The sequence below is a fragment of the Ictidomys tridecemlineatus genome, chromosome 6, assembly GCF_052094955.1.
Source record: "Ictidomys tridecemlineatus isolate mIctTri1 chromosome 6, mIctTri1.hap1, whole genome shotgun sequence".
In the NCBI taxonomy this organism is placed as follows: domain Eukaryota; kingdom Metazoa; phylum Chordata; class Mammalia; order Rodentia; family Sciuridae; genus Ictidomys; species Ictidomys tridecemlineatus.
The window spans coordinates 82,732,505-82,755,653 of NC_135482.1; the positions used below are offsets into that span (position 1 = coordinate 82,732,505).

General features: G+C 35.2%; 1 protein-coding gene across 3 annotated transcripts in view; it reads left to right on the top strand.

Annotated features, from left to right (window-relative positions):
• The window catches only part of Itpr2 (inositol 1,4,5-trisphosphate receptor type 2), a 471,319-nt gene that overhangs the window by 325,027 nt on the left and 123,143 nt on the right, over positions 1–23,149 (top strand). For all 3 annotated transcript variants that reach the window (XM_005328880.5, XM_040280879.2, XM_078015042.1), the window contains 5 exons: positions 340–596; positions 2,686–2,886; positions 5,330–5,440; positions 9,425–9,520; positions 11,828–11,950. In XM_005328880.5, coding sequence (XP_005328937.2) covers positions 340–596; positions 2,686–2,886; positions 5,330–5,440; positions 9,425–9,520; positions 11,828–11,950 — 788 coding nt within the window. The remainder of the gene's footprint in view (positions 1–339; positions 597–2,685; positions 2,887–5,329; positions 5,441–9,424; positions 9,521–11,827; positions 11,951–23,149) is intronic.

The window sequence follows — 23,149 nt, forward strand, 5'->3', positions numbered from 1 at the left end:
AAGATGTTAACATTTTGAAGTTTGTCATATTTTCCCAACCTTCTTGTATGTAATAAGTTCATAGATTGTGTGTGTGTCTGTCTGTGTGTGTCTGTCTTTCTGATATAGATATCAGAAAATTCTAAAATTGGCTAAGGATTGAAATCTTTTCTGATGTTCCACTGCAAATGTTAATTTTTTATTTTTCACCTCAAATCCCTTATGAGATAATTGTTGCATCTCTTGTCAGATGATTTTTTAATACAATTGTTAGAGAATTGGGGCCTCTGGTTGTCTTTCTTTTATTTTAATTAGAAAGAAAATTAGTTCAGAAATATAAGAATACTACTTTATTTTCAGTAAGAGATTCATCACTACATTTAAAAGAGGGTATGAAAGGGCAGTTAACAGAAGCTTCTTCGGCAACATCTAAAGCATATTGTGTATACAGAAGAGAAATGGATCCAGAAATAGACATTATGTGCACAGGCTCAGAAGTGGGAAACGTGGAGGAAAAATCTGCAGAGGAAGTAACAATGAGTCCCGCAATTGCCATCATGCAGCCAATCCTGAGATTTCTTCAGTTACTGTGTGAGAATCACAACCGGGAGCTGCAGGTATTTGATCTGTTTTGTGTGAAAGCTGAGAATAAGCCTGTGGTTATAAGTAATTAAACTCAAATAAAGCTAACAAGTAGTTTGGGAGAGAGATTTGGAGAGATAATCAATAAAGTCAGCAATGCTTTTCTGAAATGGAAGAAAACTTTTATATCAGCAAAGAAAAATGAGAAAAAAGTTCCTTGATGCATGAAAAAATCAGATGCACACATTATCATCTTGTGTATCCACAACTCAATTTTTTTTTTATCCTCAATGAGCTTCATTGTTCTTACATTTGTTGAGGAAAGTCCAATTGGTCTCATTTATGCCTTTCATGGTTTTGAGGATGCTGAATATGTTTTGTTTTTATTAGAAACAAAGTTAATACAGAGAAGGATTTTTTTGCATCAATGAAGGTTGATACCTTTGTAAATGAGTACAGTGCATGTCTTAATATCTTCTTTGCTACATTGTCCTTGGTCAGACAGATGAGTTTAGGAGCCTAAGAATTTGCCTTTTTTTTTTTTTTGCATTATTTGCTTATGTCACCATGGCAAAGCCATATGAAATGTTGAAATCCTTAATTGTCCTGATTGAAAGTGAGTGTGTATGCTTACCTGAGGCGGTTTTAGTCAACAGACCATCTCAGGTCCAGCACACCTTCCATCATGCCAGCCCAGCCACCCTTCCAGGTGGTACGGCTGGCAAAAGAATCCATTAATAAATTCTAGTGGAAGTGGCTGAAATTTGCAGTGCCTCTTATCTTCCATTTTCACTATAAGACCACCTGTCCCCAGTAGAGGACAGTGGATTATGAAGTTGTGTTTTCTGGTGAGGATCTAGAGTGCAAGGGCTCTGAATTGGTGGAATATGGTAGGTTAAGACATATTGGACTAAATGTCCCACGGGAATGAGAAGCTCAGGAATGATGTTGAAAGTCATTACTCTTGTGAACCATCCCACCACAACTTGGGGAGAGCTTCTGCAACATAGTTGGCAAGCCAATCCAGAAGCATTCCTTCTAGAGAAAGGGTGCTGGATGTGTGCCTACATGCTTGTCCTAACCCATCCAGTCTGTCAATGTAGGGAACAGATGTATGGAATGTATAAGAGATTATAGAATTTTTGATTGGACATTTTCCTGATAGGAGTATGGGATCAAACAATATAGGGAATCACTACATGTAAAATAGTTTTAAGAATAATAAATGGTAGAAATGAATTCAAATGAATAAATTAAATTAATTAAAACAATAAATATAAGCAATGTATTAAGAAATAAAACTCTTCCTTCTTGCTTACTATTTCACTAGGCTTATTCCTCAAGAAAATCACTATTAATAGGTTGTATTTCCTTGTAGAAATTTTTGTGCCCATGTAAATGTTGATATGTGTGTAAACCTTTTATTAAAGAGAATACACATTTCATAGTATCCTCCAATTTACTTGTTTATTAATTAATATACTTTATTTCTAACTTATATATTGTTAGGCTATGCTTATCGGTATATACTGATGTGCCTCATTTTATAGCCTCACAATATATCAGGGTTTGGATGTACTATTATTGGTTAAGCCAGTCACCTTGCCATGGGTCTGATAAGAGATTTTGCTATAAAAAGCAGTATACAACCTCTTTTATATAGATTTGTGTTAATTCTTTGAAAGTTTTGACAATGCTTCCAAGTGCTATCATTACAATCAACAAACAATGAAGCGGCATTACCTGTCAGGGACCCTTTACTTGAAATTTGATTATTTCTCTCTCTAATGAACTGCTTTTTGCTTTTACTTTCTTCTCCTCCTTTTCATACTTATTATTTCTCCCTTACTAAGTTGTTTTAAACGGGGGACATTGAGAAGTGTTCATTATGAACTGTACAGTTGATACAGAACCTTGAGCTAAAACCTGTAGGCTTTTTCCCATCTTAAACCTTCTAGAAAATTAGCAAATGTGAGCACTTTCTTATAAAGAGCATTTCCATCCCTCACTGCCTCAGAGATATTTTTGAGTTAGTAAAAAATACATAGAGAGAGAGACTTGAAAGCAATTAGTATAGGTTTTTTTTTTTTTTAACCCCTGTGATGTATTTTCTTTTGCCCTCAGAACTTCTTGAGAAATCAAAACAACAAGACAAATTACAACCTTGTCTGTGAGACCCTCCAGTTTTTGGACTGCATTTGTGGGAGTACAACAGGCGGCCTGGGCCTATTGGGTCTCTACATCAATGAGAAGAATGTAGCGCTGGTCAACCAGACCCTGGAGAGCTTGACTGAATATTGCCAGGGTCCGTGCCATGAAAATCAGGTAATTGTGAAAGCAGTTCCTCATGCAAAAGTAGTCATGACTCACGAGCAAAGGGCCAAGTTAGGGAAGCAGCCAACCTTTGTGTACATTTGAAGGATTTTTCTTCTTGCTTTGCCAGACATTTTTACTTTCCTAACAAAACATACAAAGACTGAATTATAGAGTAGTGAATACTGTGCCATATCTTTATTTAATTTCATCATAAAAGCAAATTCCCATGAAAACGTTCAAGATAAAAGTCAGAATTACTGAACAAAAGGTAAAATATGTCTCTTCCCCCAATGCTCAGTTTTCATCTGTAGTGAATCTTTCCAGGATTGTAGAATAAACTTCCTTTTGCCCTACTACTGGGGGTAGTGTATATTCTCTTTTATATTCACAGTAAAACTTATGAAGGAGATGTTATTGCTCCTATTTTGCTGATGAATAGTTTCGGACTCAAGAGATTAAGTGACTTCCCAGTGTCTCAGAGTGCCAGAATTGGTTAGTTGTGGAGTTGTTTCTAAAACTCAAGACCTTAGATTTTGAATCTAAATAGAGTGCTCTTTTGACTGTATTAATTTTGGAGGGTGGCACAAAGTTCAATACTGTTTTCTAGAATGTAGGTTTCCTATTCCATTTTTTGTTTTGGATATCAAGGACACATTATGGGAGAAGACATAACTTTTGGTGAGTAGAGGAAAGAGGAGCCAAATGATATTTTTGCATCCACACAAGCTTTATAGAGCTACCATCATAATAAGCACAGGCTTACGCAGAAAGAGTTTTCCAATCACAGACATTTCTGGATATAAATGTTAAAGAAGCCATTGAGAACAAACATCAGTTGTTGATAGAGTGGAAATGAGAAAAAGAAATTTACTTTTGTATTGCAAATTATATACACATATAGAGTGACTATGTGTGTATGTAGGAACATATACTCACACACATATATATTACAGGTACATAAAACATGTAAACAACATAAAACGTAAACAAGTAAAACATGAGAATCACTGATATAAATAGTTTGTTATAGGGATAATTTTTTCTTCTTTGTAAGGCACATGTGAGTTTGTGAATTTTTCCCTGAATTTTTTTGGATTCTGTTTCAATTTCCTAGGGCAAGGATACAAGAAAACCTAACAGTTAATTTATAAGTTAAGGAAAAATATGCAAATTTAGAGATTTGGTTTTGTTGATAAAGCCATGTCTATCTATAACAGAAAATATGTTTGCCATGCACTTCTATTATTATTTCAAGGGCAGCCTATTAGAATGTACCTAACTCTTGGTTTTATAAGAGGATGAAGTTGAGTTTTGAAGATAATTTATTAATACCAAGTAAGTTCTAAAAGTAAAAACTAATAATAAAATAACTCTAACCCCACATATAATTTCCCATGCTCTGAAAATGTATGGAAGGAAAGAAGGTTGCTAGCAAATTCTAGAAATGGACTGCAACTAGACTCCCTTTACATTTAGTAAACATTTCATGGGCAGAAGAACCTAAGGAAATCATGGGAAAGGTGGATGGAAAACGCCGTTCCTCTGTGTCAGGGGACGGACAGTTTCCTTGTATAAAGGAAAAATGAGGCCTATCCTAAAAAGCAGTCATTTCAGACTTGTCTTGGTATTACCCTTTCTCATTTAACTCAGCAAGTTTTCAGATTTTTTTCAAACTCTATGGCAAGGTTCTCCATTGTAACATAGTCCCACGAATCTAGCCCTCAAACCTTTTGAATCTTAAGTTCTGTAAAATTAAGTTCAGAACCCTAGCACAGTAGATCTTTACCTTCAAAATGTGCATATTTATGTCTCGAGATGTTTTATGGAACTTCCCCAATCAAATATCTCTCTATAGATCACCCAGGTTTAAGAAATCTGTCAAAATGTTCCCTTATACACCATACCTGACAGTGTGTTTCCCCCACCAAATATTAGGAGATTCCCACATCATCTGTCTTTGCTGCTGTCCAGCACGTGCTCACCACCTCTCGTCCCCAATTTAGCATTAAGTAGCACCTAAAATAAAGTGCTACATCAGTCCTATAAAATTTACCTACAGATCTCCCTTTTTTATATTCTCTTAGGATGGGTGAAATCTTAAAACTGGAAAGTTTAAAGAGCTCCTCTGTTGATGGCTGTATTAAAAATTTATTGGCCAGAAGAGTATTTAACATGATCAGTGGTCTTTGAAATTCTGAAAAAAAAAAATAGTTCATTTTAAAAATAGGCATTCACAGACATCTGTCTCTCTTAATGCTCTGCGTCCAAAGCCTCTTACCTAATACCAATCAATTAAAAGACTCCACACAAAAGAATAACTCAAATAAAGTTAAATCTCAATTATGTTTTAAAGGTCAAAAAATAAAGGTGATTCTGCTATTTTATGTCCTATTGTATCTAGTGTTGTTCATTTGTAAATAAAAGGTTATTTTACAAATGTTTTGTTTTCTAGACCTGCATTGCTACTCATGAATCCAATGGAATTGATATCATCATTGCTTTGATTCTGAATGACATAAATCCTCTTGGTAAATACCGAATGGACCTGGTGCTCCAGCTAAAGGTAGAGTAAAATCTGCTGTTCCAGTGGGAAAAGTTACATTCCCTACATAAAACTCCCTTCCAGAGTTGACTCTAAGTCTTCAAACAGCATTTGTCAAATGTAAGATGTGATCAGATTTTCAACTAATGAGTTGACAGAAAGAGATTTAAAAATCAAAAGGCTCGCAAAATTTCTGATGAAACGGAAATTTTACTTTGAGGTAATGTTCAATTGCAAGCTCCTGTGTGGATGTTCTCTCAAGCAGCCACTTTGTTTCACTACTTCCTTGCTGTTTTTATTTTGTAATTTTCATTATACAGAGAAGCTAAATGTGCTGAACACTGACCACACCGTGTACTTATAGCCCACCTGGGCTACAGCAGGTCATAATTAATTAGATAACGTCAAAGGAGTGACATATTTTAGTTTTATGTCTTCTTTCCAAATCCCTTTTACATTAGAATCTGAATTCCTCTCAAAAAATATGTTGTTATATTCGCAGTGCCTTTAAGGGAGTCCTTTAATGCAAGCCTTGTACCCGCTTTCAGCAGTTCTGTTTCTCAGAAGCACAGGGGCATTTAATTTTTTTTTTCTTTTTGAACTTTCTGTTCAAATGAAAGTAGACAAATGAATATTTGTCTAGAAACTATATATATCCCAAATTCTAAGGCATGATATTCAATTGAAATAAATTATTTAAGACCACATTATTGTGTTTAGTGTTGAGCAGGTTTAAAAAAGCACAATCAGGGATAAATACAATTTCTCTGCAAAGCCAGGGCTATCCAATATGATAGAAAGCATATAATTAAGTTGAACTTTGGGTAAATTTATGGCCAAGAAGAATAGAAATGATATTTTTATGATTCTGTTTCTAAATGCAGGTTTGAGTATCAGATGGAATATACATATGTCCTAGTCATGTGAAGGTTGTGCTACAGGCCCCTAGTAAGCAGGTGCTGCTTCTTTTTGCAGAAGAGTTGCATTTGTATTTTTCCACTGTCATCTGCGTGAGCTTTGAGCTCCTCCATTCAGGACAGAATGAAGGTGGTCCCCACGTGGACAGCACTTGTGCCCTTTGACTTGCTGGCTGCAGGCTTCAGTTAATGAAGCATCTGGGCCTCTATGACAGTCAGCTTCACTTGAGTTACATAAAACCTTTTTGTTACTTTATCTTAAATTTATCTTTAACCATTGCAAGTTCAAGGCCAGCTTTACTAACTTAATGAGACCCTGTCTCAAAATACAAAATAAAAATGGCTGGGGTTGTAGCTCAGTGGTAAAGTGCTCCTGATTTTAATCTCCCATGCTGAAAATAATAGACATAGATAAATAAATAAAGTATGGACATATAGGTTACTTACAAATCCAGACCTATGTTAAAAAAAAAAAAAAACAACAACAAATCTTAAATGGGTATGGTTTAGTAGTACAAATATATAAGCTATCCAAATAAAAATACTTTTAAACAAAGATTTCTTTAATTTTTACTTAATAAGCACAATTTATATCTTTTAAAATACAATAGTTTGATAAGTCAAGATTTGTTTGAAATACCAAATTTATAGATTTGATTTGAAATATTTGACGTATAGTTTTTTACTTAAAGAATGAGGTGAATGTAGCTTTCTAAACAGTCTGAGGTTTTGTTTATATTGGTTAACATGAAAACAATGTCTGCTTGACAGTAAGATGTACATTGGTAAATTTGAGGGGCTTTCATGGGTATGGAGCTTTTATAAGTTTTCTATAACATTATACAGATGCTGCATTAAAAATATTAAGGTTTTATTTTATATCATTCATTACTGAATTTGATTGCTTAATTGCTCATAACTTTATATTTTGTATACTCATAGTATAATTCTTTATGAATTTTTCAAACTTTTTACTTCCATTTCTTATCATTGGTAAATATGAAATGTTGAGTTTGTAAACAGATAATATTTTTTGTTTTGTTTTGTTTTGAAGATTCTGGCTTCCATTGGAAGAAAACCCCCCTATTAACTCTGACTCTTCCATTTGATTTTTTAGCCTATATAGGGTCTTGTACTTTAAAATGGATTCAGATTTTAGGAGGTCATTTATAAGATTTCTTTCTATTCTTCTGACATAGTATGAAAAAGAAAATTGGTCAAAAAATACCATATTGCCGATAGCATTCTGAAATTGGATGTATTTTTAAGCTATTATGTATTGGTCCTGCTGCGTGTGATTCGTTAGAAAGCCCTGCTCCTGTTGCCAGGGAGTGAGCTTTGAATTCTGGGGAGGTCTGTTCAGATGGCGCTAAGGATTTAAGCTCTCCACTAATCCTGAAATCATATTTCTTAGTTATGTTGTTTATGCAGGATCCTACATTATGAAAGTGGGTATTAGAATTGGTGCAAATCTGAAAAAAATGAAAATGGGATAAAAGTACTAAGATCCCTGTGGGTCAGTGGCTTTGGTGCCATCTACAGCTCTTCATCTTCATCATCTTGTAATGTCAGTCACTTCAAAATAGTCTTCATGTGGTACTTCTGGAATAGCAGGATAGAACTTAGTACTAAAATTAAACAGTGGAATTACTTTACATAATCTTACAAAAATTCGTGTGGTGATTGTCCACCTAGATTGAATGCTGATTGAATTTAATTTTTTATTCTGTAAAAGATATTAACTTTGACTCACTTTGAAGTGCCTTAAAAACCATTGACTCTACCTCTTTTGTGCTATCAGAGATTATATGTGAAGATTAAGATTCTGGTCTAAATGAATATAACAAAACTCTGTAGAAATATCTCCTGGGTATTTTTTTGCCAGCCAAAATTCTACTGCAGCACTATTTAAAATCATAGTGTATGGAAACATTTTTCATAATGTCTAGAACCAGCTCTGTAGCAGAGGATAGCATATTGAACTTTTAGCCAAGCCTGCAGTGGTCATTCAAAATGTCTAGGAAATTATTCTTTCTATGATAAGACTTTGTGTAACTTTGTGTTGCCCATTTGGATTGCAAATTGTTTTAGACACATTTTTTATATCTCTAAGTAAAATATTTGATATAATATATTTATAAATAAAATAAGAGCATATCAAATATTATAAGCTATTTTGTTCTCTATTAAGCAAAAGTAGAAAATACTATCCTTGGGCTAGGAACCTAGCTCAGTGATAGTACACTTACCCATGCAAGGCCTTCAGTTCAATCTCTAGTATGGCAAAATGAAACAACCAACCATAAAAAAAAAATATTATTCTGCCGTAGTCCAAATACTGAATATGAGCTTTGCATATAGTAAGCAAGTGTTCTACCACTGGGCTACATCCCAAGCGCCCCCCCACACACTTTTTTTTTAACTTTTATTTGAGACAGGGTCTTACTAAGTTGCCAGGCTTTCCTCAAACTTGTGATTCTTCTGTCTTAGTCTCCTGAGTAGCTGGGATTACAGGAATGTGCTACCACACCTGACTTTGTTATCAATAAATTTATATTATATTTCTGACTCATGAATTTTTTCATACTAATTCAACCTAAATAGTTCAAATTTATTTTAAATTTTGATTTGCTAATAGTATTTTATTTCAAAAACAACTGTGCTAACTTCTTTAAGTTTATGACATTTCTATAAAATATGTCATCATTTCCTGTTCACTTTATTTCTTATTAAAATGTCATGATACAAATGACTATTTAGGAAATAAGGAAGGAAAATATATTTGCATTCTATATATATAAATATGTATATCTATCTACTTATATATAGTCAATTTTGTATTTAAAGCATCTTTTCACCAATAATTAAAATATCCCTTGTGATATCTCTTATGATTCATTAGATTTATTTTGTATTGACAATGAAGTTAAATATCCAATTTAAAACATTAATAAGACAAAAGAAATGGTCAATTTTCAATTCTGTTTGATTAAAAAATGGTCCTGGAAATCTCAATTAAAACAAACGCAGGGGATCATTAGTCCATGAAATAGACTTTATATGTGCATTAACTCAATTGTGTCTCTAGAACAACGCCTCCAAGCTTTTGCTGGCCATTATGGAAAGCAGACATGACAGCGAGAATGCAGAGAGAATTCTTTTCAACATGAGACCCAGGGAACTGGTAAGGAAAAGTTTTTAAATTGTGTTAATAATGTATAGCCACTAAAAAATAATAAAATCATGGCATTTGCAGGGAAATGGATGGCATTAGAGCAGATTATGCTAAGGGAAGTTAGCCAATCCCTAAAAAACAAATGCTGAATGTCTTCTCTGATATAAGGGGGATGACTCAAAATGGGGAAGAGAGGAAGAGCAGGAGAAGAAGATTACCTCTATATAGGGAAGAGGGGTGGGAGGGAAAGGGAAGGAGCTTTACCCTAGATTAGGTAGAGAGAAGTGATGGGAGGGGAGAGAAGGGGTTGGAGAGATAGGAAGGATAGTAGAATGAAACAGACATTATTATTACTGTGTGTATATATGTGAATGCATGATCAATGTGATTCTGCAACCTGTATACTCAGAAAAATGAGATATTATATCCCATCTGATTCAAATGTATCATATGTCAAGGTCATTGTACTGTCACGTGTAACTAATTAAAACAAATTTTAAAAATAATGTGTAGTCTAAAAGGGAGAGGATGATGATAAGCCTGTCGAAGAAAAGGCTAGCAACTTTCCCTCCTCTGCCCAGACCTAATAGAACATCATGACTCACCATTACAAGTGCTTCCAAAGGTCTATAGGAATTGGTCCTATGACTTCATTCATTTTATCCACTCTGAGTACTTCTCCTAGCCAGATTGTTACACTCTACTAAACTATATGCAAATGGTTTTTGCCAGAAAAAAAAAAAAAGTTGACTTTAGTTTAATAGTGTCTGGGGAGTATAGTCAGCCCTGTGTATCCAGGAGTCCCACCCACATCTGTGGATTCAGCTAATCACAGAACAAAAATAATTTTTAAAAATTGTGCCTGTACAGAATATGTATAGACTTGTTCCTTGTCATTATTCCCTAAACAATACAGCATATTAACTATTAATGTAGTGTTTACATTGTTTTAAGCATTATGAGTAATCTAGAGATAATTTAAAGTATAAGGGAGGCTGTGCATAGATTATATGCAAACACTACATCATTTTTATGAGGAAATTGAGCATCCCCAGATTTTGGTATCCTCGGGGGTACCAAATTTCCCATAGATACAGAAAGACTGTATGTAAGGAAGGTTTGTAAAAATTGTTTATAAGACATCTCCCAGATTGTATGCCTATTTGAAAAGTAAAATTAAATATGTATTTTTTGTAGTTGTTCTTACCTGAGAAATGTTACACAATGCTTGGCCTAGAGGAAATTGTGCAGAGATTTGATGGTGATTCCACAGATATTATTAATATCTTCCTATTGTAGAAGTTATATTTTTCTTCTTACTTACAGCATGCAAATTATGAAGTAACATAGATATGTTTTTAAAGCAGCAAGTTTCAAAGGTGTTGAGGATGTACTCAAGCCATATAGCTCAGTGCCACAGTGATTAAGTCCCATTTGCATCAACACCGTGGTTGGTGCTATGGAGAGACCCGATGGGAGGCTGACATCACTATCTTTTCTTTATTAGTAAATAATGGAGTCAAGAAGAGAGATAAGATACTGTCTGATTTAACACAGTTTAATGAGTTTACTAAGTTGCCCAGGCTTGCCTCAAACTTGTGATTCTTCTGTCTTAGCCTCCTAAGTAGCTGGGATTACAGGCATGTGCTACTACACCTGACTTTGTTATCAATAAATTTATATTATATTTCTGAGTCATGAATTTTTCATACTAATTCAACCTAAATCATTCAAATTTATTTAAAATTTTGATTTGCTAGTAATCTTGATTTGCTAATAATAAGCAGTGGGTTAAGAAGTGCAGCAGTGTCCCAATCCTATAGTTAAATAGAGCAATGAATTATGAATTTATTCAGCAACAGAACTGTGCAATAGCTTTTTGAAAAATACCAGTTCTTGACTTGCTGACTGTCCACTGGAAGTAAGTTCCTTGAGGGGAGAGGCCCTGTTGTTTTCACTTAGTATTATTATCACTGTTGTTTGTTATTATACCACATCCAAAACCATGTCTGTCTGTTCCCTTGTGGGGGCTCACTAAATAATGGATGTTTCTCAGGGTTCCAGATTCTCATAAATCGTGTGAACTTTGACAATTAACATTCAAAGTCAAAGCAAAAATTTCAAGGAAGACAAGAATTGTAGGATTGCAGGACTACATATTCATTTAAAGAGTTTTCAAAGATATTTTCATTATACGTCTTTTATACTTTTGAGACTCATGAAGCTTCCCAATGTTAAATTATGACACAAAAAAATCTAAAACGTGTGTTGTGGCATTTCAAACCTTGTTTGTTGTTCTTTTTTTTCTCCCATTAGGTAGATGTGATGAAGAATGCCTATAACCAAGGATTAGAATGTGATCATGGGGAAGATGAAGGCGGAGATGATGGTGTTTCCCCAAAGGATGTTGGACACAATATCTATATTCTGGCCCATCAGGTATCACATTTTATATCCTTATGTTATTTTGCTTTTCTTATGGATTGTGTTTTATGTCAGTGACTTATTGTTCTATTCCAGTTCTGGTCTTTTCATTTATTCAGCACTTGCCCCCTATGTTTGGGGTTAAAGAGAGCAACAAGCCCCAAGAATGCCTGATGCACTGCAGAATATGCTAGGGGACAGTCTACAAGATACCAGTGGTTGGCACCAAAAACTCGGCCAGGAGGAAGGAAGGGACAGTCTCATGTCAGAGACTCAGGGATAGGTAAAACATGGAAACAAAGAGAAATCCTGAAGAAGAGAGAAAGGCTACTGAGAAAACAAGAGAAGGTGAAGTAAGGGAGAGCAATCAGGTCTAATCAGGAAAAGCCTGGCAGGTACCTGCTGGTCTCCTTGAATTGTAGATTGGCAAAGGCATAAAGTAGCAGTCCCTAATTGGTTTCAACTGGACTTCTAACAAATGTGAGGCTAACTTTCAAATTCTTTTGGAAAAAAAAAAAAACTGTTTCTACTTCATGATTTATAAAACCCAAAACTTTGGTAAATATTATTTGATAAGTTTAATTCCACTAACATGAAGCTCAAATTTAAATTTGCATTTTTGAGTGCAGATTGTTTTAGAAGTTAAAAACTTTAAATGTACATTTGTCTGTAAAGCTCCCTCTTTTTTTTCAGAATAAAATTCATACTTATAATTCTTCATAATCTTTCTTCCTAGCCATCATTTCCCATTGACAATCTCTCTGTTTTCCTGCTTCCCCATTCATTTTATTTATTGATTAAATAAGCAATGATAGATATAAGGTCAGATTCTGAGTAGATTTATTTTTAAAGGTTGCTCTTTAGACATTTCTTGTGCCCTTTTCTACCCTTTGTATAACTGTCTAATTGATGTAAACTTGAGTATAATATTTACAGAGGCTTCTGGGAAGGAGTCAGATTTTTAAAGCTACTAACAAAAGAGGCTGCTATTATTACGTGATCTAGTTGGGATATTAAGAAGATTTTAGGGTCTCTTATTGTGTATCAAGATGCATATATAGATCAAAAGGAGGTGAGGATAAATGAGTTATAGCTGCAAAGACAAAAAGAGCATTTTAGGTATTGAGGAACAGAAAGCAAGATGAAGGATGAGTTGAAGGGAGTAGAAATGGAGATTTAGGATATGAAAAGGTGTCATTTTAGAGAGAAAGAGAAATCAGGTGACAGGAATTGAGTCAAGTTAGAAAAAAGAATGAGAGTTAATATAAGTAGGGAGATACAGATCCAGGCTGAGAATAAAATCATTTTTTGTGTTTTATGTCAGTGACATATTTTTCCAGGTCTTGTCATAGAAACATGGTGATGGTGTGTGTATGGGGTCCAGGAGTTTCTGTAGGAGCTGTAGCATTGTGTGTGGGGTGGAGAGGGGACATGGAAGGGACAGGAAGATTAGGGCAATGACAGCAGCAATACCTTTTAGAAGGAAGGGGAAGGGAATAGCATCACAAGGGAAATTTAGGATATGGAAAAGGTGCCATTTTGTTGAGAGTTGAGTTCTTGATTCAAAGCTAGTCTCTCTCTGGTGAGGTTGTCCTATGCGTGAGTGAGCAGCTTTGTAAACAAGACCTAGCCATGCAACTATTGAGTGGGAAATGAGCCTCCAGACCAGGTCGGTTTGCCTTGGAACCAGTGATGTGGCTGGTATGTTTGTGCCTGATTATCCCACATCTTTGAAGAAGTTTTAAAATGCAATCTCAGATTAGCAGTGCTTTAGACGTAACAATAAAAATGCCAAGGTTGAAGAAAGGTTAGTTCAGTTGCAGCAGATTCATTTAAAAAAATATATTTTTTTAGTTGTGGGTGGACACAATATATTTATTTTTATGTGGTGCTGAGGATCCAATCCACTGCCTAACAAGTGCAAGGCAGGTGCTCCACCACTGAGCTACAGCCCCAGCCCACAGCAGATTAATTTTAAGAGTAGAGGATACAAAATGTTCTAAAAGGCTAAGTTGCACATTGAGAAGAATGGAGAGAGGATAAAGAATTGAAGAACTGGTTAGAGATTTCAAGACGATAACAAAAAAATGTAACTTATAAATGAAAGAAGGGAAACATGAAGGTGGCATAAAGGTCAGTTATTTTGATGGATTTGAGTTTATGAAAATACTTGAAGAAGAGAACAGATATATTCAAAGACAATGTGGAATTTTCCCGGGAGTAGAAATTCAAAAGTAACAAAAGGTTAAAATAACTTACTGAAAGGAAGAGAGAAACCAACTGATGTGAAATGGCCAGAGTGGACATACAGAGGTATTTAAGTTCCCCTAAACAAAATGTTGGAAAAGTAGTGGCTTGAAGAGCAATTAAAGTACAAGGTAGAGGTACATAAAAGAAATCAGGCTTCAGAAAGAGAGAGCTCTGGACTGAGTGAAGGGAACAAGTAGATTCTAAATTTCTGAAGGCTTTCTGCCTTAATGTGGCAGCTATACACAATGGAGTATTATGCAGCACTAAGAAATGACAAAATCATAGAATTTGCAGGGAAATGGATGGCATTAGAGCAGATTATGCTAAGTGAAGCTAGCCAAGTCCTAAAAAACAAATGCCAAATATCTTCTTTGATATAAAGAGAGCAACTAAGAACAGAACAGGAAGGAAGAGCATGAGGAAAAGACTAACAGTAAACTAAGACGAATGGGGGGAGAGAAAGGGAGAGAGAAGGGAAAGCATATGGAAATGGTAGGAGACCTTCAATGATACACAACATTATAAGAGGTTATGAGGGGCAAGGGGGAGGGGGAAAAAGGGAGAGAATTGAACAACAGCAGAGGAGGTAGAGAAGGAAGATGGGAGGGGAGGGGAGGGGAGGGGGGATAGTTGGGGATAGGAAAGGTAGCAGAATAAACAGTCACTAATATGCCATTATGTAAAAATGTGAGTATGTAACAGATGTGATTCTGCAATTTGTATTTGGGGTAAAAATGGGAGTTCAAAACCCAATTGAGTCAAAGGTATGAAAGATGATATATCATGAACTCTGTAATGTTTTGAACAATCAATAAAAAATGAAAATATGAAAAAAAAGACTCAATGGTGATTTTCAGTTAAATGAAGAGTCCACATGGATCCCCTGTGTAGCGATGGAGTAGTACAGGACGAGTTATAAATAACTGACACCATAATGCTGAGCTACTGTCTGCTTATTTTCTTACAGTCACACAAGAAATTGTCACCTCACCACCTTTTAGATGTATTCTTTAAATATATATATATATACCTTTGCTTTATTTTTATTTATTTTTGTGTGGTTGCTGAGGATCCAATCCAGTGCCTTCCATGTTCCAGGCAAGCACTTTGCCACTGAGCCATAACCTCAGCCCTTAGATGTACTCTTTATGAGGTGATTTCCTGCCACCAGTCTTTTATGAAAGATTGTCAGCATTCACTCACAGAAGAGCCCCCTGTGCTCTGTTGACCTTTTCACAAGTGGCTTCTTTGGCTGTCCCTGGCCTGGCATGTCATATTTGGTATCATGGGAAGCCAACCATGGTTGCCGAGTTCCTTACAAGCCTGTCGTCCAGACCCCTCCTGCACCAGTGAGTAAATGCAGAGGAGCTGTGCTTCAGGAGTGGCCAGAGTAGCTGTGTCTGGTTGAATCCAGCTTTTCCTGTTTTCACTGTGGATGTGGGATCCTTGGGCTTCTTCATGCAAATGACCGTGCAGATTGGTTTCTGCCTTTGCACAGTTCAGCAATTCCAAAACCAAGATGCTGCTTCCTCCTTGTTTTACTATAATCATCTTTTGTACAGACAGTTTATTTTGGTGCTCTCAGACTTTCAGTTTTTGTTGTTATGCTTTTCATGGCAGTGAGATGGTTCTGCTTTTTCTACCATGACATCCCTTTTGGCCCTTCCTGTGGTTGGTGTTACAAGAAACAAATAATGCTTCTTGTAAGTGTCTTGTCTGATCTACATAAAACTATAAATACATCAAAAAGGGAATTTCTTAAGTTCTAGTACTGTGGCATTGTGCAGAGAATTTCCTTAACATTCAGTGGTGTCCCTTTTGACTTCTGTCTTCCTCTGGCTCTCCTCCTGCCTCTCTGACCTCTCTCTCTCTCTGCTGTAGTCTAGATCTTTTATATTCTACTTCCTTCCTCTTCCTCCTTCTTCTCTGTTCTTGCTTTCTGTTAAGCCCCTGCCCACCATTTGAGCATCCTTCAGTACTTTGTTATATGTTTAACCTGTAGTGAGCCACATTGTTCCTCACATTCCTTCTAGCAATTTCTGTGTTTTTCTCTGAGACTCTTCATTTAATGCCCATCTGAAATTAGATGTATATGGAGAAATGTTATGTTCCTTGCAGGAGAAGTATCAGATAACAAGCTTGCGGGAAGAAGCAAAAATAAGCCCCAAATCATAGAATATATCACTTTAATTCGTTAGATGAGATTCTTTTCAAAATTCAGGCTTTAAAACTTTTCATGATCATTTTCCCATATCAATAAATGGTCTTTGAAAACATAATTTTAATGTCTGCATAATTGTGCATCGTTTGAATGGACCATAATTTATTTAATCACTCCTTATTGTTAGACATTACGTTTCTAATGTGTTTGATATTATAAATTACACTATGATTAACATCCTCATACATTAATCTTTGTCTGCCACACTGATTATTTTCCTAGGATAAATTCCAAGAAGTTTAATTACTGGGTCACGGAGTAGTAACTGTGTTATGGTTCTTGATGAATATTGTAAAATTATTTTCCACAGTGTATGAAGTACTTAACTTACTCAATCCTAAAATTATTACCATTTAAAAAATCTTTGCTAAACTGATAGTGTTTGGAATGTAGTGATAACTCAACAGATGTTTGTTGAATAAATTAATGTAAGATAGATGAATGGGGATATCATTTTGATTCACATCTTTTAGGTTTCTAGTAAAACAGACCATCTTTTAATGAGTTCTTTGGTCACTTGTATTTCTTCTGCAAAATGTATTTGTCCCTTCTTTATTAGGGTTTATTTTTTTTCTTGTTGAATTTTAATGAAGGATAATAACCCTTTGCAAATCATATTAGTTATATCTAATAACTAATAGTTATATCTACTTCCTGATTCATTGACTTTTTATATTTTAATGGCAGTTTTCTTCCACCCTCTTAAGATCTGTTAACTACTTACCCAGATTTTTCTTCTAATAAAAGATTTTCTAATGTATCCAGTTTTTTATTTAATCATGTAATTCTTTACCGTTTTAATGGAGAAATAGTAATAAGGTAGGTTTTGATGCTAATTCATCTCTAAAGGCATATTCTAAGATTTCATGTAGTAGCAATCCATGAGGTCAGGGAATTATATGAGAGCATAGGTCATAGTGAAGGCTTTGGGAAAAGAGATCAGGGCCCGAATCCAGACCACCTACAGGGTGGGATGGGGCATGTGAATGAGTGGGCAGGTGGGACTGGATAGTCTGATGATCCTCTCCCAAAGCAGGCAACCATTATTCACATCTGATGATTTGCCAATTGGGATTACAGGTCCTGGTTTTGTTCTTGCAATAATTTGAAAAAAAAAGTCTGAATTTTGAAATTTACACACACACATATACATATACATGTATGTATGTATGTATATATCCTAACCTTTAAAAATTGGCAACTCATTTAAGGTGTTTTAAAATATTTTTTAGTTGTAGATGGATACAATATCTTTATTTATTTATTTATTTATTTTTATGTGGTACTGATGATTGAACCCAAGTGTGAGGCAAGCACTCTACCATTGAGCTACAACCCCAGCCCTCATTTAAGGTTTTTTAAAACAATGAGCAGTCCAAACAAAACTCACCAGCAAGTTGAATGCAACTTTTCAGTTTACCACTCATGGAGTAAAGGATCCAAATTCCTTATTCATTCTTTGATCCGATTGCATAGATGTATTGAGTGCTTTTACTAAATGCCAAGCCCTGTGCCAGATACTAGGATGCAGCAATGAAATGATCAGCACAGGTCAGCTTTCAGGGAATTTCCATATTGCCTGGGAGCCAAGAAGGGGAGAAGACAAACCCAAAAAGTTGCAGATAGATAGGTGATGCTGGGGATGAGACTGGAGAGTGGTGAAAGACAGTGGGGCCTGCTGGAGACTGGTTGATCTGGAGAGTTTACTGTGATGAGCTTAAACAGAAGCTAGATCTAAGAAAAGTAACAAAGGTCAGTGTTTGAAGTGGGGGTGTGGTGTACAAGTGTCTTGAAAGTGGCAATGAGCTTGGCATGTTTCAAGGATTAAAAGAAGTCCTTGGGAGCTGGACCCCCCCCCCCAAGCCAGCTATGAGCTCTTGAATATTATATTGATCATATAAAATTACCTCAGGTTCATTTACCATCAGAGAGTCATTCAAGAACATATACTGAACACCTCTTATGTCAGGCATTGTGTTAGTTGCTAAGATAAAAAGATAAATAAAATGTCTCAAGAAGCTCCCAATGAATTGTATGTAATGCAGAGAGGAAGATGGAGAAATCAATATAATAATTTAATGTGCTGTTTTAAAATTGAGTCTGTGCAAGAAGCTGTTCCCCTAGGAGGCAGAAGAGACTTCTAGAAGAGGAGATACTTGAACTGAACCCTGTAGAATAAAAGAGATGATGAGGACATTTTGAGCAAAGGAAACGGTTACTGCAAACACGCATCATAGATATTTTACAGGGAGAAACTTCTGGTTGTTTTTCTTCCCCATATTTTTCATTGGTGCATTATAGTTGTACATATGGTGGGATCTGTTATTACATAGTTGTTGCACATAGTTATACATGTACATAATATAATAATATAATTCTGCCAATATTATTCCCCAGTGGTTTTTCTTTCCCTCCTCTCCTCCCTACCATGGTCCCTTTCCTCTACTCTCTTGATCTCTCTTCGATTTTCATGAGACCTCTCCCCCGCACCACGTTTCTTTTTTGTTGTTGTTGTTGTTATCCTATAGCTTCCACATATGAAAGAAAACATACAAACTTGACATTATGAGTTTAGTTTATTTTGCTTAACATAATGTTCTCAAATTTCATCCATTTTCCTAAAAATGACATAATTTCATTTTTCCTTATGGCTAAATAAAACTCCATTGTGTGTGTATAGCACATTTTTTTTATCCATTCATCTGTTGATATTTGTCTAGGCTGGTTCTATAGTTTGGCTGTTGTGAATTGTGCTGTGTGTATGTATGCATGTATCGCTGTAGTGTGATGACTTTAAATCTTTAAGATAAACACCAAGGAATGGTTATCCTGGGTTATATGGTGGATCCATGTCTAGTCTTGAAAAGCTACAATACTGATTTCCATGCTGGTTGCACAAACCATGTAAAAGCATTCCTTTTTCTCCACATCCTCTCCAGCATTTATTATTATTTGTATTCTTGATAACTGCCATTCTGACTGGAGTGAGATGAAATCTCAGTGGGATTTGCATTTCTCTAATCTCAGTAGGGATTTGCATGTCCCTCATTGCCAGTGATTTTTTTTCATATATATGCTGGCCATTTGTATTTCTTCTTTTGAGAAGTGTCTATTAGTTCATTTGCCCATTTATTAGTTGGATTATTTGTTTTTGATGGGTTTTTTTTAGTTTTTTATATGTTCTAGATATTAAATCTCTGTCAGAAGAATGGCTAGCAGAGATTTTCTTCCATTCTATAGGTTCTCTTTTTCACATTCTTAATTGTTTCTTTTGCTCTGCAGAAGCTTTTTAATTTGATGTCATCCCAGTTATTAACTCTTGGCATTATCTCCTGAGCTTTAGGGGTCCTATTGAGGAAGTTACTGCCTGTGCCCATATGTTGGAGTGTTGACCCTGTTTTCTTCTAAGAGTTATAGTTTCTTTCCTAATTACTAAACTTTGATCCATTTTGAGTTGGATTTTGTGCAGGGTAAGAGATCAAGATTGAGCCTCATTTTTTTTTTAAACATATGGATAACCAGTTTTCCCAGCACCTTTTGTTTAAAAGGCTGTCTTTTCTCCAGTTTATGTTTCGGTACCTTTGTCAAGGAAGGTGACTATAGATGTGTGGATTTCTATAGATGTCTTCTATTCTGTACCATAAGTCAGTGCATCTGTTTTTATGCCAGTACCCTGCAGTTCTTATTATCATGACCCTGTAGTATAATTTGAAGCCAGGTATTAAATGGGAGTGGTGAGAGTGAATCCTTGCTTGTTCCAGATTTTTTTTTAAAGAGCTATCATTTATTGAATATTTACAACTTGACAATTACAAATATTAAGAACTCTACAGATATTACCTACTTAGTCCTATAAGATATTATGTTAATTTCCTATTGTTGCATTAAAAATAGCACAGATTTAGTAGATTACAACAATGCTTATTTATTACATTACAGGTTTAAAGATTAGAAGTCTGGGCTGGCTCAAGTGTAATCTCTGTTCGTGTCTAACAAAGCCCAAATCAAGTGCAGGTTAGGGTAGTCTTTTATCTGGAAGTTCTGGGAAGAATCCCCAAGCTCATTCTGCTTTGGCCAAATTCAGTTCACTGGTTGTTCCAGATTTTAAAGGAAACTCTTTCAATTTTTCCCCACTCACTATAATGTTGTCATGTACAGCCTCTTTATGATGTTGAAGTAGCTTCTATCCCTAGTTTCTTCAGTATTTTTATCATTAATGGATGCTGAATTTTGTCAAAGGCTTTCTCTGCAGGGAGAATTTTGTTTTGAGATGATTCATAGGGATTTTTTATGATACCCACATGTTTTTTTATGAGATGAACTGTAATAATTTGAATTTAGTAAACATGGTTGATATCTCAATGACTGATCACAGAAATTTAGCACAAATGAACAAATGAATGACTAGTATATGATATATTACAAAACTTTGGTATTTTATAGTTTAAGTATTTTAATAGAAAACCTGAATAAAGATATTTTTCTGTTAGCATTGGTACAATGATCAAAATTAATAATTTATGCTATTGATGTATAATTTTTTTCTATATAAACACAAATCTTTTCTTCATCTTCTTTTTTATTTTTCTGCTCCCGTGCTAAATACAGTACCTTGTGTATAGTAGACACTCAAGAAGAGTATGGAGGAACAATTAACTGTAAAAATGTATGCATGCTGATAACACTTTTATGCAAGATAGGCACTTGATTTTGTTAGCTTTATTGTCACTGTGACCGAACGACCTGACAAGAACAATGTAGGAAAAGTTTATTTTGGCTCATGGTTTCAGAGGTTTAGTTCATAGTCGACTTACTCCATATTTCTGGGCCCAAGGTGAGGCAGAATATCATGGCAGAAAGCTGTGCTAAAGGAAAGCAGCTCAGGACATGGCAGGCAGGAAGCTGAGAGAGAATGCTGGCTCTCTCATTACCCCAAAGTTGTGTCCTTAGTGACCTACTCCCTTCAGCCACACCCTACCTGCCTACAGTTGCCACCCAGTTAATCAATATGAGTGGCTTAATCCACTAATTAGTTTACACTTCTTATAATCAGTTCACCTCTGAAAATTCTTGCATGGTCTCACACATGAGCTTTTGGGGGACACCTCATATCTAAACCACAACAGCGATAGGTAAGTAGCATCTTGCAAAACTGATATTAGCATTCTGGCAGTCAAGGATCTTATTTAACTGTGAATGCTTTTATTTTAATTTTACAGGTCACTCTTTGCCAGTCTTTTCTGTAAATTCTATTAGTTAGGGCTCTGTATTATCTCTCCTCTTCCTTAGGTACTTTTCTTATTTTTTTTTTTAAATGAAGCTGTCCTCCTGAGATTAATAGAATATCTCCTCATTTAGTATTTTAGTATTGATGTAGTTCCTTTAAAATCTGAAGTGAGAACTACCTATCCCATTTCCAAATAACTTCCAACCAACAATGGTTTCTCTTTGTTTTTAGTTCTCACACTTGTTATGTTTGCCCCAAACCACATGCGTACTTTGACAGTTGTTCATGCTATATATCTTCCTAGAATTGTTCTTTAATTATCTCATGCACATCGATCTTGCATACTTAATTAGCAGTAGGTTCACAAATCTGGGTGCCCATGAAATATCATTTAAAACAACAACAAACTTTTCTACAAAGGAAAAAAATGTAATGGAAAAATTTCCTAGGTGTAATCATTTAAATCCTCTAACTGGCACCCAAATATACTTCACTGAGCAACAACTGATCTTTGTGTTACTATCATTTAAATGACCTCTCAAATTCATGGCTAGTGGGAGCAATAAAAAAATACAATCCCGAAAATGGATTGAAATTGGCCTCTCGATGTAAGGATCATGAAGCCAGGTTCAGTGGAATCAATTATTATTATCTTTTTTTTTTCTTAACATTTTATGTTTGTTATATACTTGTTTTTAACTGACATAATTATCAGAACATCAATCTGAATTCTAGCCATGCATAAGGCTGTTGCCATGTCTCTGACTCCTCCCTCTGCTGCTCTGACCTCGGCTATATTCATTGAATACAAAGTTTATTAGGAAAGCTAGAAATTGCAGATAGGACTTCTAAGTTTTTGGTTTTCCTCCTCCCAAAGAAAATGCACAGCATTTCCTAGTGTACTTCAGATCCTTGAATTATTACCCTATCTGAACCCAAAACCAATATCTGTTTCTTAACACTTAGGAGAGAGAGATCAGGTGTTAGGAATAGCCATGGCATTATAAGCACTGTGATTCTCTATGTTATACTGAAGAAGTTTTATATTGGTCCTGATAGTCCCCATTAATCCACTTTTTTTTTCTCTTTGAAAATTCTGTTTCATAGCTGCCATTGCTTAAGCTATATTCATTTTAAGGGATAAGCATACAAATTATTCTAAATAACTGAATTTTAATTTATACTGAAAGCATATGTAATGTATATATCACTCCTATTACTTAAAATGTTTCCCTTAGAGAGTTATGCTTTTCACCTCTTTGCAGCTTTTATTTTCTTATGCTAATATGTAGTAATCAGCATTGCTTCATTTACTTCATTTGTAGAAGCAGAAGGATGGGTTCGTAATTGGATACATAACTTCCATCTCTAATATCTTTGAAGGGTTTTAACTAACTTACAATTACTTCATCTTTATTATTGCTTGTAGTGCAGAAAGTAGAAAACACAGCTGGGTTTTTTAACATGCAGAGGCAGTTGGAGTGCAGTAATGTGTTAGCTAGAATATTGTATCAAG